General features: G+C 43.7%; 1 protein-coding gene across 1 annotated transcript in view; it reads right to left on the minus strand.

The window, feature by feature from the left end:
- Positions 1-324: 324 nt before the first annotated feature.
- Positions 325-19,145, minus strand: part of czib (CXXC motif containing zinc binding protein) — a 48,329-nt gene continuing 29,508 nt past the window's right edge. The window contains exons 6-8 of the mRNA XM_028810871.2: positions 18,053-18,130; positions 10,844-10,909; positions 325-661 (exon numbers count right to left, since the gene is read on the minus strand). Of these exons, the coding sequence (XP_028666704.2) occupies positions 584-661; positions 10,844-10,909; positions 18,053-18,130 (222 nt within the window). The 3' untranslated portion in view covers positions 325-583. The remainder of the gene's footprint in view (positions 662-10,843; positions 10,910-18,052; positions 18,131-19,145) is intronic.

Here is a 19,145-nt window from a genome sequence, read left to right on the forward strand (position 1 = left end):
CCTTCTCTCTATTCCTTTAACTGTAGTGTTGTGCTGTGCCTTATAAACTAATTCAAGAAACACAGCCCCAGTAGTGACAATGTTAAGATTGCTTCTGGAAGTATGCGGAGATGACTGAGACCAAACAGAAGATGACGATGCCCATGTTGTTCTTTTAGCTAAGGAAGACGCACGTTTCAAGGTCCGGTAGTTCCACTCACTAATGATGGCGCCACCAAGTGGAGACGTGTTGCATGTTGATTGGCACACAGAAGGAAGAACTTCAGTGTACTCTCTACACAAACACGATTAAGAACCTTATGAAAACATCACAGGAAATCTCAATAATGCACAAAATAAATCCTTTTATTTGCCCTCATTTTCAGAGGCCTGGTCCATAACCCTGGTCCAGGGTTTTTTTTTCCTGCTCTGTATGTTTTGTAAGGCCCAGGTGGTCTTCCTTCCGTAGGGTTTCGCCCATAATAGTAGATTACTTGACAACTCCCACAGCTACGATCCTCCCCAGCAGGGTGGGTCCCATCAACAGGAAGGCGGTGGCACTAATGTGTCTGAACTGATGGGGGCAGCGCTGCTCCAAGTGCTTCTAGCATTTGATAAACTGGTGCGTCACTTCATAGATGCCCACTGATTCGCTAATCTTCTCGTCATAGTCATTCCAATCCTGGTTAAAAGAAATACACGGGGAAAATAAATACAATGAGTAAAATAGATTCTAGTAATAAAAACCTTCATCTTTCATTAGAAATGAATCCTTGGGACATTGAGGTAAAATTTAAGTGAAAGGGAGAAAACACTCCATGAAGTTCTCAGGTAGCCATTCAAGTCTTAAAGTGATAGTGTGGTCTAATCAAACTGGAATGTTTGACCAATTGTGATGAGAACAAGCCAAGCAGCCCAATAGTCTCCTCCACCCTATCCACTTAATTTATCCAAAATACACTGATGAGCCACAACATTAAAAGCACTGCCAGACGAAGTGAATACCATTGATCATCTCATTAAAATGGCACCTGTCAAGGGGTGGGATAGTATAGGCAGCAATGGAACAGCCATTTCTTGAAGGTGACATGTTGGAAGCTACAAAAATGGGCAAACGCAAGGATTTGAGCGACTTGGACAAGGAATGAATTGTGATGACTAGGCGAGTGGGTCAGAGCATCTGCAAGATGGCAGACCTGTGCAGTGATTAGCAACTACCAAAAGTTGACCAAGAAGGTGAATTGGCGACAGGGTCCGGGGCACCCAAGGCTCATTGATGCATGTGGGGAGAGAAGGCTAGCCTGTCTGCCCAAATCCCATAGAAGAGCTAGTGGAGCAAGAGAGCAAAGTGTCAGAACACAAAGAGCGTCACTGCTTGTCTGGTCAGAGTGGCCATGCTGACCTCTGTCCACCGCCTGAAGTGCCTACAATAACAGTTGTGCTTGAAAGTTTGTGAACCCTTTAGAATTTTCTATATTTCTGCATAAATATGACCTAAAACCTCATCAGATTTTCACTCAAGTCCTAAAAGTAGATAAAGAGAAACCAGTTAAACAAATGAGACAAAAATATTATACTTGGTCATTTATTTATTGAGGAAAATGATGGAATATTACATATTTGTGAGTGGCAAAAGTATGTGAACCTCTAGGATTATCAGTTAGTTTGAAGGTGAAATTCGAGTCTGGTGTTTTCCATCAATGGGATGACAATCAGGTGTGAGTGGGCACCCTGTGTTATCTAAAGAACAGGATCTATCAAAGTCTGCTCTTCACAACACGTGTTTGTGGAAGTGTATCATGGCATGAACAAAGGAGATTTCTGAGGACCTCACAAAAAGAGTTGTTGATGCTCATCAGGCTGGAAAAGGTTACAAAACCATCTCTAAAGAGTTTGGACTCCACCAATCCACAGTCAGACAGATTGTGTACAAATGGAGGAAATTCAAGACCATTGTTACCCTCCCCAGGAGTGGTCGACCAACAAAGATCACTTCAAGAGCGAGGCGTGTAATAGTCGGCGAGGTCACAAAGGACCCCAGGGTAACTTCTAAGCAACTGAAAGCCTCTCTCACATTGGCTAATGTTCATGTTCATGAGTCCACCATCAGGTGATCACTGAACAACAATGGTGTGCATGGCAGGGTTGCAAGGAGAAAGCCAGTGCTCTCCAAAAAAATAACATTGCTGCTCGTCTGCAGTTTGCTAAAGATCACGTGGACAAACCAGAAGGCTATTGGAAGAATGTTTTGTGGATGGATGAGACCAAAATAGAACTTTTTGGTTTAAATGAAAAGCATTATGTTTGGAGAAAGGAAAACACTGCATTCCAGCATAAGAACCTTATCCCATCTGTGAAACATGGTGGTGGTAGTATCATGGTTTGGGCCTGTTTTGCTGCATCTGGGCCAGGACGGCTTGCCTTCATCGATGGAACAATGAATTCTGAATTATATCAGAGAATTCTAAAGGAAAATGTCAGGACATCTGTCCATGAACTGAATCTCAAGAGAAGGTGGGTCATGCAGTAAGACAATGACCCTAAGCACACAAATTGTTCTACCAAAGAATGGTTAAAGAAGAATAAAGTTAATGTTTTAATGGCCAAGTCAAAGTCCTGACCTTAATCCAATTGAAATGTTGTGGAAGGACCTGAAGAGAGCAGTTAATGTGAGGAAACCCACCAACATCCCAGAGTTGAAGCTGTTCTGTACAGAGGAATGAGCGAAAATTCCTCCAAGCTGGTGTGTAGGACTGATCAACAGTCACTAGAAACGTTTAGTTGCAGTTATTGCTGCAAAGGGGGGTCACACCAGATACTGAAAGCAAAGGTTCACATACTTTTGCCACTCACAAATATGTAATATTCGATCGTTTTCCTTAATAAATAAATGACCAAATATAATATTTTTGTCTCATTTGTTTAACTGGTTTCTCTTTATCTACTTTTAGGACTTGAGTGAAAATCTGATGATGTTTTAGGTCATATTCATGCAGAAATATAGAAAATTCTAAAGGGTTCACAAACTTTCAAGCACAACTGTAGGCATGTGAGCATCAGAACTGGACCATGGAGCAATGGAAGAGACGGCCTGGTCTGATGAATCACGATTTCTTTTAGAAACGGAGCATACAGCTCGGTGCATGTTCATTAGAGATGGCAGCAGGATGGAGACGTATTGACCTGCAGGGTCACAGAACCATACGTCACTGCAGGTCTACACCAGCATTTTCTTGTCAGAAGTGACATCACCGCCTGGCTAGACCAGCACTTTGCTAATAAACGTTTATAGGTCATCACGAATCAAATTGACTAACACGCTAACCACACCAAACCCTAACCTTAACCATTTATCCTACACGGTAACCATACTAACCACTAACTTTAACTTCCATCTGTTGTGGAGAAATCTTCAGGAAAAACGAGCAGAATCTTCAGAAAAACAGTCAGAAGTTAAACTTTATTGCACAACATAAGAAACAACTGCAGAGCACATAAAGCCCGTCACAGTTAATGGAATGAGCCCGGTGGTTTGGGCGCGACTCCACTTCTCCACTCCACATCATTCACTTTCCATGTTATCGTCGTAATAATGACCTCATGCTGTACCTATTACCTCATCTTGTAAACTCCTTTCCCCGAATAATCATTAATCTTTTCATAACAATCATTAGGACTCAGAGGTCGTACTTGCCCCCTGGCCCAAAGATGACCATCACCTCATTATGTTTTACATTTCTCACATTCCTAATCTTGATCTAATAAAAATTGGTGGCCTTTTAATTGATTAGTCCTCATCATTAAGTTGGAACCAGGGTAACCCACAAATAAGAAACTGAATTGTTCACTTAATATTTGCTTGTTGCACCAGCATATCCAGTAAGAGTCAAATCACAGGCAGCTGTACTGGTAAGAGCAGCATGCAGCTTCACTGATAAGAGCTAAGCTGCTTGAGCTGGAAACAGGCAAGTGGCCCTAAGTCTGCAAGCACAGTGCTAAAGCCTTATTAATTAAACTTTAAATTCTCATATTGCTCAAAGCCAGCTGATATAACACGTTTTGCTTTACCTTGATTAATTAAGATATTGATTCATGAGGAAGCATTGACATATGAACTTAAATACTATCAAGAATCTATATATATAATTCACTAAGTCCATGGCAAGCAAGACGCACGCAAGACAGAGCCCCGCCCACCAACAATTCACTAAGCAGCCGACCATGGCACGCAAGACAGAGACCATGGGATATGCACGACAGAGCCACGCCCACCAACTCACAGAATCCCCGCCCGCCAACTCTAAGACCATGGGATATGCACGACAGAGCCACGCCCGCCAACTCACAAAGCCCCGCCCGCCAACTCTAAGACCATGGGATATGCACGACAGAGCCCCGCCCGCCAACTCTAACCCTTCCCCCGAGTCCACCCCTAGCACGCAAAACCTCACCAAACCACGCCTCAGTCGCTTTCGTCTCTGCTACAGTCCACATGCACCTCTGAGCCACGTTGCCTTTTCATTGTTCTTTGCAGTTCCAGCTGCTTTTCTATATATAATCCACCAGGTTGCCTGACCATGGGATACGCACGCTCGCAAGACAGAGCTATCCCAACCTCCTCTTTTATTACAAAACCTCTTGACTGGCAAGAACCCGCTGTCACAAAATTACTGTGATCATATCAGGGAATACAACTCTGCTTTAGCTTTCGCTTCAATGGGCGCCCACATTGCTCAACCATCTGGCCACGGACCGTATGCTTTCAGAATCCACGGTCAAATTTATCACCTGGGGCCTCATGTATAACGCCGTGCGTAGAACTCACACTATAACATGGCGTAAGCACAAAAGCGGGATTGTGCGTACGCACAGAAAAATCCAGATGCAGGAATCTGTGCGCACGCATACTTTCACGTTCTTCCACTACATAAATCCCGATTTGCGTGAAAAGTAACGCACGTGCACGCGCCTTCTGTCCCGCCCCAACTCCTCCCAGAATTACGCCTCTTTGAATATGCAAATCAATATAAATAGCCTTCTGAGAAAAGACAATGTGAAAAGCACAGGGGAAAATATAAGAATTTCAGCGAATACCAAGTGGAGGCAAAGGAAAAACGTACTATTTGTTGGTTTAAACAGTGGTATAATCAAATTCACAAAGTCGCACAGTGCCCGAAATAAAAAAGAAATCACATATCAAAGTCGCTGTGAAAAGGCGAGTTGTAGCCCACCGTCTGAGTGTCATATGAAAGCGTATTAGGGAACAAACAAAAAACATAGGCACACAGTGGGAAAAAAGCACGAAATGTCAACTTTAATCTCGAAATTTCTTAAAATCGTTTATTTTACTACCGTAGTTTCTCAAGTAGCATGTTAAATGCTTTTTTCTGTGTTTGATCTTCTATGTGCTCTATGTGTGTGAATCACTACGTGCTTCCGTTCTTTCTCTTTCTCCGACAGGACACAGAATGCATTACATTCGTGATATTACAGCTCTCTGAATAATTAAAATACTGAGATGTATACGTGATATCATTTTCATGATGATAGGAATGAAAGCATGTTATTAAACATGGGAACACGGTGGCGCAGTGATTGTTCATATCTCACGCAAGAGGCTTGTTGCACCATGTGTGACCTTCGATGAAATAATTTATTACAGAAGTACTGTCTCTTTCAAACGTACTAACCTCCAATTCCTGTCCATACTTTTCTTTCTCCAATCGCCACACAATCAGCTCTGTAATAGACGTGAAGCCATTTGTAAGCTTAGAACGCCGATTCTTCAAAACTTTTAAGGAACATTGAAATATCTTCGTAGTACATGTTTAATTATTCTATTCGTCTATCCTTCCAGTGTCGCGTCAGCACCAGCAAGAATACAGCGCAAGGCAGGAGCTATCCGTGAACTAGCTAGCGCTGCGGCACCGTGTCCTCACATGTTTAATTATTAGCAATACAGATTATTTAAATGAAGTTAAAGTTTTATCTGTATACTATAAGCAACATATTTTGCTGCATTTCATCTTAAAAATGATATTGTCATCTTACGCGCTTTATAAAGTAGCGCAGGTTGTGCAATATTATAACTGTAGTGCAAGTTTACAGTGAGGTGATTGAGTGCGTTTATAGTTCTTGGGATGAAACTGTTTCTGAAACGCGAGGTCCGTACAGGAAAGGGTTTGACGCTTTTTGCCGTGGTTGAGGTAGTGTGTACTTGAAACTGTATACCGATAATTCTCTTTCCGATCATCTGCTGCTGTGATTCACACTCAGATACAGTGATATAAATACTCCGAGTGGTGCAGTGAGAGTAATATGGAAAAAGATGATCCGCAGTGGCAACCCTTAACGGGAACAGCAAAAAGAAGAACAAGATGCAGTGAGCGTAACAACGCTAAAGCAGTTCTGGTATTTGGAATACTATGGCTATTCCCTGGCCCATTATATTGCTACAGGTTAATTACAATCAGATGTATTACACTAATAAACAATATGCAGTTAATTTCAGTGTATTTATAAAGTCGCGTCAGGAATGTGGAGCTAAGAAAGAAAGGATGAGCACACAGGAACAGTAGTTTGACCATTCTGTGGACCATTATATTGTTACAGGTTAATTACAATCAGATGCATTAAATTTATGAACGATATGCGGTTAATTTCAGTGTATTTGATAAAGCCGCCGCCGTGGATGTGGATCTAAGAAAGGGTAACCACACAGGAACAGTAGCACTGCTTTGACACTGGGTGCCGCCAGTCTGCAAAACCGGGCGGATAAATTGCGTACGCCAAGGAATGAGTTACCGTGGAAATGTGCGTGGCTTTACGCCAAGTTTAGGTTTTATACATCGCGATTTGAGCGTGGAAAGGTTCGTACGCAACATTTCTGTGCGTACGCACCGTTTATACATGAGGCCCCAGGTCTCTCCTTTATATACCAATCCTAACACGTCACCACAATACGGTCAGCTACAGTATGTCAGCTCATTCTCATATCCCAGATTTTCTTCCCCTTTCTAAGGATCTCATCCAAATGATTTGAAGGCTAAAATGGAGGAGTAATTCTCAGTCCTTCACTTTGTTCTCTTCACTTTCCTTCCAAGTATTGTGGCACCCAGCCGGGACACCCAGGAAGACCGGAGGAGGGCTCACGCCTCCTCCAGACCACGAGGGGTCGACCGCCCTGGTTCTTTTGTAGGGGCCTGTAGGGGCCCGTGGTCACCACCAGGGGGCGCACCCATGCCTGGAGAACCCTGGACCCCAGCGCTTCCGCCACACCAGGAAGTGCTGGGGGGGAGAAGACGAGTGGGGACACCCGGAGTGCTTCCGGGTACGCAGCCGGCACTTCTGCCACACTGGGGCGTGTCGGTGGGAGATTGCCGGAGCACACCTGGAGCACATCTGGGTGCTCATAAAAGGGGCCGCCTCCCTTCACAGGATGGCTGGAGTTGGGTGGAAGAAGGACGAAGTCTGTGAAGAGAGACAGGAGGCAGTCTGAAGAGAGGCCTGGACTTTGGGGGGAGTTTGGGGTTGTGTGGCACTTAAGACTTGTAAATAGTAGTGTAAATAAACGTGTGATGGTGACTTTAAACATGTCTGCCTATCTGTGTTTAATTAAACCCAACAGTGCATGATAAATACACACAGAGGTGTAAATGGTAACAAGCTAAATGGAGAAATGCTGCTCTCTTTTGTCATTTTCATGTTATTGCTAATAAGGAACAATTAAGACTAAAATAAGCAATAAGGGTTCAAAATCTTAACGAGCGAGACAACTAAAGTGATGCAGAAGTGTTACTTGAGCAATAAGGGCCTCTTATTAAGCAATTGGGTTGGAGCAAAAACCTGCAGTCACTGCGGCCCTCCAGGACCGTGATTGAGGACCCCTGATCTAAGAGATTATGATACGCTGATGCCCGCCCACCCGAGTGTGTAACCACGGAGCACACGGCCTTTTCTTTTCTATGTATTGTGCCTACGTGACCACATGGTAATACCCAAACTATTCCGAAGGGACGTTTGTACTGTTTTGTGTTTTTTGTATCTCACACCCTCATACACCTTTATCGTAAGAGCATCCCTTATCTACGATGGAGTGTTCGATCAGAAGAAAAAGTGAAGCTGGTTTTAAATTAAAAGTCATTGAAGTGGCGAAAGAAATTGGTAACTGTGCTGCTACAAAAAAATTTGATGTGTCTGAGAAACTTATGAGAGATTGGAGAAGATATAAAAAGATAAAAGAAAAATAAGTGTTGCATTTTTGAACGGACGTACAAGTCGGGGTCTAATTTTATTTTTGATTTTTCGGGTTTCAGGACCCAACTTATATGTGAATATATATCCATCCACCCATTATCCAATCTGCTATATCCTAACTATAGGGTCACGGGGGTTTGCTGGAGCCAATCCCAGCCAACAAAGGGCGCAAGGCAAGGAAACAAACCCTGGGCAGAGCACCAGCCCACCGCAAGGCACACACACACACACACACACACACACCAAGCATACAATTTAGAATCGCCAATGCGTTTAACCTGCATGTCTTTGGACTGTGGGAGGAAACCCACGCAGACACGGGGAGAACATGCAAACTCCACACAGGGAGGACCCGGGAAGCGAACCCACAGGTCTCCTAACTGTGAGGCAGCAGCGCTACCCACTGTGCCACCCCATTGTGAATATACTGTATATGGTAATAAAAAACTTAATAGAAAAATGTGACAGACTGAAAAAGATCCATTTTAGGCTTCAAATCATTTGGATGATATCCTTGGAAAGGAAAAAAATCTACAATATAAGAACCTCACATTGCAGACTAACAAGCCATAAAATTATATAAGGTCTGACATTGGCGAGGATTGGTTTCTAATTAAACAGTTGGGTTGGAATGAAAACCTGTCAACCACTGTGGCTCTCCAGGACCGACATTGCCCACCACTGTGGTAGGCCGATGGACTAATCTGGGTTTGGTGGGTGCCAGGCTAACACTACTTTCTGGACCACACAGTGCCTACTGTGAAATCTGATGAAGTTGAGATAATGGCCAGGTTTGGGGTCCAGTCAAGGGTACTGGTAACGCGACATTTGAGAAGAATGTGCCCAGTTTGTTGACAGTCCTTCTGTGATCCAGCATGACTGTGCACTAAGCCTGGTCCATAATGCCTTAGAGGAACATGAGGGGCCTTCACAAAGCTCTGACCTCAATTCTATTGAACACCTTTGGAATAAACTGGAATGCCGATTGTCAGTCAGGGTACCTGAACTCACAAATGGCAGAATGGACACAAATTCCCACAGGCAACAACACCCTGTGGAAGAAAGAGTGGAGGCTGGTATGCTGGGTGTGATGAGATTGAGGTCCATCGTGGCACTAAGTTTTTTAAAACCTCATTTCATGAAACCATTTAAAAAATCTCGCATTACTGGTGTCGTATAATCCACATGTCCGATATCCCATTTGTTTAACGGATGTTTTGATGTTGTTTGCTCTTGTGCTGAATTATATAAATCAAATAAATTATAAATAAAATGTATTATTATTATTATGAATTACCGTATATACTCGAGTATAAGCCGACCTGAATATAAGCCGAGGTACCTAGTTTTACCTACAAAAACTGGAAAAACTTATTGACTCGAATATATGCCTAGGGTGGGAAATGCAGCTGCTACTGGTAAGTTTCAATAATCAAAATAAATGCCAATAAAATTACCGTACATTAATTGAGGCATCAGTAGGTTAAATGTTTTTGAGTATTTATTTCAAAGAAAAACAGTAAACTAGCTCTGTAAGTGGAGAAGAGGGTCAATAAAAACAATACGGTATCTCTCTCGCTCGCTCGTGCGCTCTCTCTCTCTCTCTGTCGTGCACATGCACACGTGTGTGTGTGTCTCTCTCTCTCGTGTGTGTGCACGTGTGTGTGTGTGTGTCTCTCTCGTGTGTGCGCACGTGTGTGTGTGTCTCTCTCTCGCACGTGTGTGTGTCTCTCTCTCGCACGTGTGTGTCTCTCTCTCTCGCACGTGCGCACGTGTGTGTCTCTCTCTCTCGCACGTGCGCACGTGTGTGTCTCTCTCGCACGTGCGCACGTGTGTGTGTCTCTCTCGCACGTGCGCACGTGTGTGTGTGTCTCTCTCGCACGTACGTACGTACGTACGTGTGTGTGTCACTTGCGCATGCGCGCGCACGTGTCTCTCTCTCTTTTGTATGTGTGTGTGTGTCTCTCTCTCTCTCTCGCTGCACAGGGAGTGACTGAACACGTGCGGAAATCATCGGCGCGTACAAACCGAAAGGGAAACTGGCTTGTTCGTACACCGAGTGTGTGGTCGTGAACAGATTCAAAAGTTTGGCGAACTTTTTGGTCGTAACAGTACATTTTGAGTGCTGAAAAACTCAGCTTATATTCGAGTATATACAGTAGTCTCCTACCATAACCATTGAATCGTAAAATTTCTTAACCTCCTTTCTGCCTGAAAACATGACATTAACATTTTCTCTCAGCCGTCACTATTAAGCACACAGGGTGTAACTAACGTTTAAGCATGATATCGTTTTTGAGTGGAGTACTCCTTGAAGTGCTTCCCGCCGTCAGTCTTAAAGCGATTACACTTTATTTCAGGCTGGTGTCCTCCAGTACGCGATTCTCTATTTAACTGAAAGAATTTGTCTGAATCTACTTCATCTGTTGATGTATTTGAGAATTGTGAAGACTTGAATTGGGGTCCCACGCCGCCTCCCCTGCTCGAAGCTAAAGACATTTAACTGCTTAGGTCCATCAGAGTAGGCCGCGTCATTCTGACCTGCAGTGCTCTTGGCTGCTCTGCTCTGCCTCTTCTGAGGCCTTTACGCTGGCAGTGCCTCACTTACCTTTTCTTGTAGGTTGATTTCCGTAAATGGTGTTCCAGATTCGGCTCCTTCTGCTGCAAAGCCCGCCTTCAAAAAAACAAGACAAAAAGGTCAACCTGGAAGGCTGCAGTCGAAGTTGGAAGTTTCCATACACTGAGGCTGAATTCTTTCAAACTCACTTTACAAGCCCTCTGCAGATTTTATGCTAACAAACTATAAATTTGGCACATCGTTTAAGATGTCTACTTTGTGCAGGCAAAAGTCATTTTGCTAACAATGTTCACAGACCTCAGGGTCAGTAAGTCAGTATCCAACCTGCTATACCCTAACACAGGGTCACGGGGGTCTCCTGGAGCCATGCCCAGCCAACACATGGCGCAAGGCAGGAAACAAACCCTGGGCAGGGTGCCAGCCCACCGCAGGACACACACACCAAGCACACAGAGCTCCGAGTATTTCACTTTTTCTTGACCATATCACAATTCCTGGGAGTCATAAGTTTCCATACACTTTGTTAACTGTGCCTTTAAATGGAAGATTCCAGAAAATGATGTCAAGCCTTTAGGCCATCAGACAATGAGCTTCTAATAGCCAGTTAGCCTCACTGGAGTCAACAGGTGGATGTGTGTTAAGGCCGACCATCAAACTCACTGCCTCTTTGCTTCACATAATGAGGGAAACTCAAAAGAAATCAGCCAAGACTTCAGAAAACAAAATGGTGGACCTCCACAAATCAGGTTTACCCTTTTGAACAATTTCCAAACGCCTGAAGGTTCCACGTTCATCTGTACAAACGGTAATACACAAGTATAAACACCATGGGACCACCCAGCCGTCACACCACTCACGCATTGTGTCTCCTAGAGAAGAACAGACTTTGGCATGAAAAGTGCAAATCAATCCCAGAACAACAGCAGAGGACCTCATGAAGCTGCTAGAGGTAGACAAGTCTCGATATCCACAGTACAATGAGTCCGACATCGACATCGCCTGAACGGCTACTCAGTGACGAAAAAGCCACTACTCCAAAGCCGCCATCAAAAAGCCAGAATGCAGTCTGCAATGTCACATGGGGGCAAAGATCTGAGCTTCTGGAGAAAAGTCCTCTGGGCTGATGATTCCAAGATCAAACTGTTTGGCCATAATGACCATCATTATGTTTGGAGGAAAAAGGACGAGGCCTGCAAGCCAAACAACAACATTGCAACCGTCAAGTGTGTTATGGGGGTCTTTGCTGCAGGAGGGACTGGTGCACTTCACAAAATAGATGGTATCATGAGAAAGGAAAATGATGGAGATACACTGCAGCTCAGCAAGGACGTTGAAGCTCAGGCGCAAATGGGTCTTCCAGACGGACAAGGACCCCAAGCAGACCTCTAAAGCTATGGCAAAATGGCTTAAGGACAACAAGGTCAAGGTATTGGAGTGGCCATCACAAAGCCCTGACCACAAAAGCGTGTGTACGAGAGAGGAGGCCTACGAACCTGTCTCGGTTACACCAGTTCAGTCAGGAGGAATGGCACAAAATTCCAGCAAGTTAGTGTAAGAATCTTCTGGAAGGTGACCAAAACATTTGGCTTAAGTTAAACAATTTAAAGGAAATGCAACCAAATATTTTAAAAAATCTGAAAACGTGTGACCCCCTGGAATTGCAATATGGTCAATAAAAAGTGAAATACTCGGAGGTCTGTGAACCCCGTTAGTAAAAATGACTTGTGCCTGCACAAAGCAGACATCTTCAATGATTTCCCAGATTTATAGTTTGTTAGTATAAAATCTGCGGACGGCTTATAAAGTGAGTTTGACAGAATTCCCCCTCAGTGTATGGAAACTTCGGACTTCAACTGTAGGTGTGCGATTGTCATGCCACACCAGGGGGAACCTGCAAGTCCCCTGTACTCCTCCCACCTCCAAATGGTCACTCAGGGATAGAGATCATCCCGGACAAGCCAGACAGACAGCCTTCCACACTACCAGCTTCTAAAGAGTGGATACGTTTATAAAAGATGGACGTTGACTTGTCGTGCAGGTGTTACATACACGTTTGTACCATTTGTGTGACAAGTGCCTGCTGTCATCGTCACGTCTGTCTGTTTGCATCAAATACCTCGCTTTCCAGTAGAATGATTTTGTTGAAATTTGACGCTTAAATTCCATCCATCCATTATCCAACCCGCCATATCTTAACTAGCCAATCTCAGCCAACACAGGGCGCAAGGCAGGAAACAAAACCCGGGCAGGGCGCCAATGTATACTCGGATATGGGGATGGATATTTGAGGAGTAAACCAACAGGTATTGCTAGCTAAGTGGAGGCATGGTGCGCTCCAACACGTGGCGACAGGTAGAGCGACTCCCCTCCCCTCGGCCTTAACCCTATTTCTCGGATTAGCACAAATAAATCAATGCTGCAACTGAACTATAATTCTTAGCGCGATGAGAGAAGTTGCAAAATCAACCGGAATGTTCAAGCAAATTCTAGAAAATTCTAGAAAAAAAAAAAAACGATCTAAATCAATACTGCAATTGAACTATAATTCTTAGCACGATGAGAGAAGTTGCAAAATCAACCGGAATGTTCAAGCAAATTCTAGAAAATTCTAGAAAAAAAAACCCGATCTAAATCAATGCTGCAATTGAACTATAATTCTTAGCACGATGAGAGAAGTTGCAAAATCAACCGGAATGTTCAAGCAAATTCTAGAAAATTCTAGAAAAGAAAAAAAAAAACGATCTAAATCTGTGAAGTAGTTCTCTCGTGAAAGCAGACAGACATACAGACAGATGTTGGATTTTATATGTATATCCATCCATTATCCAACCCGCTATATCCTAACTACAGGGTCACGGGGGTGTACTGGAGCCAATCCCAGCCAACACAGGGCACAAGGCAGGAAACAAACCCTGAGCAGGGCGCCAGCCCACCGCAGGGCACACACACCAAGCACACATTAAGGCCAGTTTAGGATCGCCAATGCACCTAACCTGCATGTCTTTGGACTGTGGGAGGAAACCCACGCAGACACGGGGAGAACATGCAAACTCCACGCACCCGGGAAGTGAACCTGGGTCTCCTAACTGAGAGGCAGCAGTGCTACCCACTGTGCCACCATGCCGCCCGACACTTAAATCTGTCAACTGCGGACGAAGACTCAGACAAGACAGCAGGTGTGGTTATATAGCAGCTTTATTCTTCAGCGTCACAATGAGCAGAGTTTCAGAAAGCAGGCAATCAATATTACTTGACAGCGTCAGGGCTCTTCTGAACCCCATCTGTCGGGTGGGGCAAAGTTTTATACCCCTAGAACGCGTGATTTAATATCATTATGGAATGCAACAGTCGACACTTTTATTTTACACAATCCTTGAGCCAAGTATTATCTCAGACCCCAGAGTTCCTTCTTCTATCTTCACCACAAGTTCAACGCCCCTTGTGCGACGTTACTTCTTGGCCCCTTTGTTATGGCGTTCAGATGTAAATAGAGGAAACGGGACAATGCAGACTCATGTGTGGAATGCTTAGACCTTGAGTCCCTTGGACAAATATTTTTCTGTTTGCTCATCAAAGCATGCTTTTACATAATGTATGCTTTCGTAAAGCTTACTTCTGGTTATCTTCTCAGACATGGATTAGTACAAGAGAACGAAGAGAACATTCATCTTCCACACGACAAAATGTAATTATCGTTGTCAGTCATTTTCTAACCCGCTTTGTCCTGAACAAGGTTGTCCAGTAGCGTAGCTAGGGGTGGGCGGAGGGGGGCAGTCCGCCACGGGTGGCACATTTTTGGGGGCGGCATTATTGCCCAAAAGGCTCAGTACAATAAGTGTGTAAAGCAGCAGGGTTTGGAAAAATATCACTCATGAATGACAAAAGTAAAATTCTCTGATTTTGATCCACAAACGCTTCAAAAATAATTTTCAGACTGTCCTTCTGTGACGGCATCAGACACAGCAGTTGAAATTTATGAGGCAAAAACAAAAATAAACCTAAACATGACATCGATAATAATTTCTAGGAAGATAAACAAAACTCATTTACAATTTATAATTTAGTTTCGTTATCAATCCAAATGCGTTCTTGCTCTGCGTGGAAAACATCCCCACCTATCACTTGTACACTACACTGGTTCAGGTTTTCGCAGTGTAATGATATTAAACTAATAATCAGAACATGGCTTATCAGTGCGTCTATACTATATTCTTGTCTAGTTGGTGCTTAGGAATAATTAATTATATGTGAAAAATTATTACTGTTTCTCTATATACAGTGCATCCAGAAAGTATTCACAGCGCATCACTTTTTCCACATTTTGTTATGTTACAGCCTTATTCCAAAATGGATTAAATTCATTTTTTTCTCAGAATTCTACACACAACACCCCATAATGACAACATGAAAAAAGTTTACTTGAGGTTTTTGTAAATTTATTAAAAATAAAAAAAACTGAGAAATCCCGTGTACATAAGTATTCACAGCCTTTGCCATGAAGCTCAACATTGAGCTCAGGTGCATCCTGTTTCTGCTGATCATCCTTGAGATGTTTCTGCAGCTTCATTGGAGTCCACCTGTGGTAAATTCAGTTGACTGGACATGATTTGGAAAGGCACACACCTGTCTATATAAGGTCCCACAGTTGACAGTTCATGTCAGAGCACAAACCAAGCATGAAGTCAAAGGAATTGTCTGTAGACCTCTGAGACAGGATTGTCTCGAGGCACAAATCTGGGGAAGGTTATAGAAAACTTTCTGCTGCTTTGAAGGTCCCAATGAGCACAGTGGCCTCCATCATCCGTAAGTGGAAGAAGTTCGAAACCACCAGGATTCTTCCTAGAGCTGGCCAGCCATCTAAACTGAGTGATCTGGGGAGAAGGGCCTTAGTCAGGGAGGTGACCAAGAACCCAATGGTCACTCTGTCAGAGCTCCAGAGGTCCTCTGTGGAGAGAGGAGAACCTTCCAGAAGGACAACCATCTCTGCAGCAATCCACCAATCAGGCCTGTATGGTAGAGTGGCCAGACGGAAGCCACTCCTTAGTAAAAGGCACATGGCAGCCCGCCTGGAGTTTGCCAAAAGGCACCTGAAGGACTCTCAGACCATGAGAGAGAATTCTCTGGTCTGATGAGACAAAGATTGAACTCTTTGGTGTGAATGCCAGGCGTCACGTTTGGAGGAAACCAGGCACCGCTCATCACCAGGCCAATACCATCCCTACAGTGAAGCATGGTGGTGGCAGCATCATGCTGTGGGACTGGGAGACTAGTCAGGATAAAAGGAAAGATGACTGCAGCAATGTACAGAGACATCCTGGATGAAAACCTGCTCCAGAGCGCTCTTGACCTCAGACTGGGGCGACGGTTCATCTTTCAGCAGGACAACGACCCTAAGCACACAGCCAAGATATCAAAGGAGTGGCTTCTGGACAACTCTGTGAATGTCCTTGAGTGGCCCAGCCAGAGCCCAGACTTGAATCTGATTGAACATCTCTGGAGAGATCTTAAAATGGCTGTGCACCGACGCTTCCCATCCAACCTGATGGAGCTTGAGAGGTGCTGCAAAGAGGAATGGGCCAAACTGGCCAAGGATAGGAGTGCCAAGCTTGTGACATCATATTCAACAAGACTTGAGGCTGGAATTGCTGCCAAAGGTGCATCGACAAAGTATTGAGCAAAGGCCGTGAATACTTATGTACATGTGCTTTGTCTGTTTTTTTATTTTTAATAAATTTGCAAAAACCTCAAGTAAACTTTGTTCACGTTGTCATTATGGGGTGTTGTGTGCAGAATTCTAAGGAAAAAAAATGAATTGAATCCATTTTGGAATAAGGCTGTAACATAACAAAATGTGGAAAAAGTGATGTGCTGGAAATACTTTCTGGATGCACTGTAAATGAATAAATCTATGCAAAATTTATCTTAAGTTCTCTCTATACATCATTTTAATTTTCTATTTAAATAGGTTGACATATTCAAATATGTCGGATGGTGGCAAATTGAAGCCCCGCCAAAGAGAGTGGCACGAACTCGAGCTACGCCACTGGGGTCACCCGGGGATTGCTGGAGCCTATCCCACCCAGCATAGGGCGCAAGGCAAGAACAAACCCTGGACATGGCGCCAGTCCATCACAGGGCATAATTCAACTTGTGATATCTCAAATAGAGAAGTATAAAGTTTTGAAATGTCAAAACTTGCAAACAGGTCTGCCCTAAAAGAGAGAAGAAACCTGAGCAACTTCAGTTGCGGAGGAGTTTACAGTTTCAAATTGGGGTCACTTCAGCTTGTAGGTTTTGTACAGTTTCCTCTTTGACTCTTTCGACAGCCTCTCTGGACAGCAACGGCAAAACAGACGCCCATTACAAGTTAGTCAGATGTGGTCGAGGTGCGTAGTCGTGATTGTTACGTTATAATGATGAGGAGACAACTGAGGAAGCTACACACAGAAAAACCGCAGGACCCATAATAAAATATTACACATGTTTATAAGGCACCATCTGTTGAAATGACAAATGTAATGCATTTTATTACTACATGCATTGCAAAATACATTCCAACAGTTGGTGCATAACAGACGTAAACGCTGAGGTCTATATTGAAAACCTAGAATTCAACCCGTCTTATACTGGTAGCACAGCTTGTCCATCTTAATAAAAAGATAACGGTCTGTGTGTCTGTCTGGTTGCTGTGTCTATGCCATTCTAACAGATGGCGCATCACAAACATTTCTAGTAATAAAATGCATTGCATTTGTCACTCCAACTGATGGCACATCACAAACATTAATGCTGCTTTTACATTTCCCACAACAAGTTGCATATAACAGAGACATAGGTATGGTGCACTGCAAGCAAACGCTGATCTCTACGTTGATTACTTGAATTTCAGCCATCTTAAGCAGGTAATACAGCTGGTCTGATTCATGAAATGGTAAATTGCTTTTTCCACAATGCTGAATTCTAAAATGCACATCTTGGACGACAACACACAGCGCGATCCCAGAGTATGGCCCACACCAATGGCTCCTTGGGTTACACCAAAATGGCCATGGCTGTGAGAAACAATGTGTCTCTGTGTATGTATATTTACAAAAGCAGCCAAACCAAAGCATGCAGAACAAATGATGATTCTCCAACATTTAAAATACCAGAAAATATAGTAGATGAGAATTCTGGAAAAAGTGAACTCCACCTGGAGAAAATTAACAAAAACTAAAACAACCTAACACAATGGCTTACCTGAGGTTGAAAGTCGACAGGCTCCAGTCCCCGGCATTCAAACTGAACGATTGTTTTAAAACGCTCGCTATCCTCAGCCTGGAGAGAAAGGACAAAACAAAGTGAATATAAAGGTCCGGATGAAAACCTCACGGCATTTAGACAGGCAGATGAGTGTCTGCTGTCTGCTCTGAGCTTTTGGTCCATGGATTTTACCCTGGTTAAATAACAGCAGACTTGGCGCAGAGTGGTTTGGGGCAGGGCAGGGCACCCTGGGTTACATACCACTTGTTGTGATCTATGCCACTCCCAAAGCTCAAAATTTAGTGCAGGACTCAAAAAACAAAAGCCAGACCTGCTCGCTCCACAGGTCTCTAACAAAGGCCTAAGATGGCCTAACCCCAAATACAAAAGGCAGGCTCATGACCTGCAAGGGTCCAAAAGTGGGGTAAAAGGCTTTTAACCTCCTTGGTATTAACCCTGAGCGTGACTCAGGTTTGGAATTCAATGCAAACGTTGTTCTTCCCAAGTCAAAATTAGGGAGATGTGCAATGACCCGCTTTATAGTGTGTGACAACAGGGGACGCTGTCGCTCCTCCAAACCTGCAGACAACACGTCCAGACAGCAGGTAAAAGTATCAAAAATAATTTTAATCTCTTCAATACACTGCACAAAGCACCTCCGCCTCCACAATACTCAATAATCAACAATAAATCGATAATAAACAATAATCAATCCTCTTCTCCACCCAGCAGCTCTGTCACACTCCCTCCCAACTCTGGCTCAGTCTGCTGGGTTTCTCACCGTCCTTTTTGTAGTACTCGACCCGGAAGTGCTTCTGTCCTTCAGTCCATGTGATTCCATAGCACTTCGAAGTCAGATGAAAACTCTTCTTTTTCTTCAGCCCGGAAGTACAGTAATCCCTCGCTATATCGCGCTTCGACTTTTGCGGCTTCACTCTATCGCGGATTTTATATGTAAGCATATCTAAATATATAATGCAGATTTTTCGCTGCTTCGCGGGATTCTGAGGAAAATGGGTCTTTTTACTTCTGATACATGCTTCCTCAGTTGGTTTGCCCAGTTGATTTCATACAAGGGACGCTATTGGCA

This window comes from Erpetoichthys calabaricus, chromosome 10 (genome assembly GCF_900747795.2).
Source record: "Erpetoichthys calabaricus chromosome 10, fErpCal1.3, whole genome shotgun sequence".
Lineage (NCBI taxonomy): Eukaryota > Metazoa > Chordata > Cladistia > Polypteriformes > Polypteridae > Erpetoichthys > Erpetoichthys calabaricus.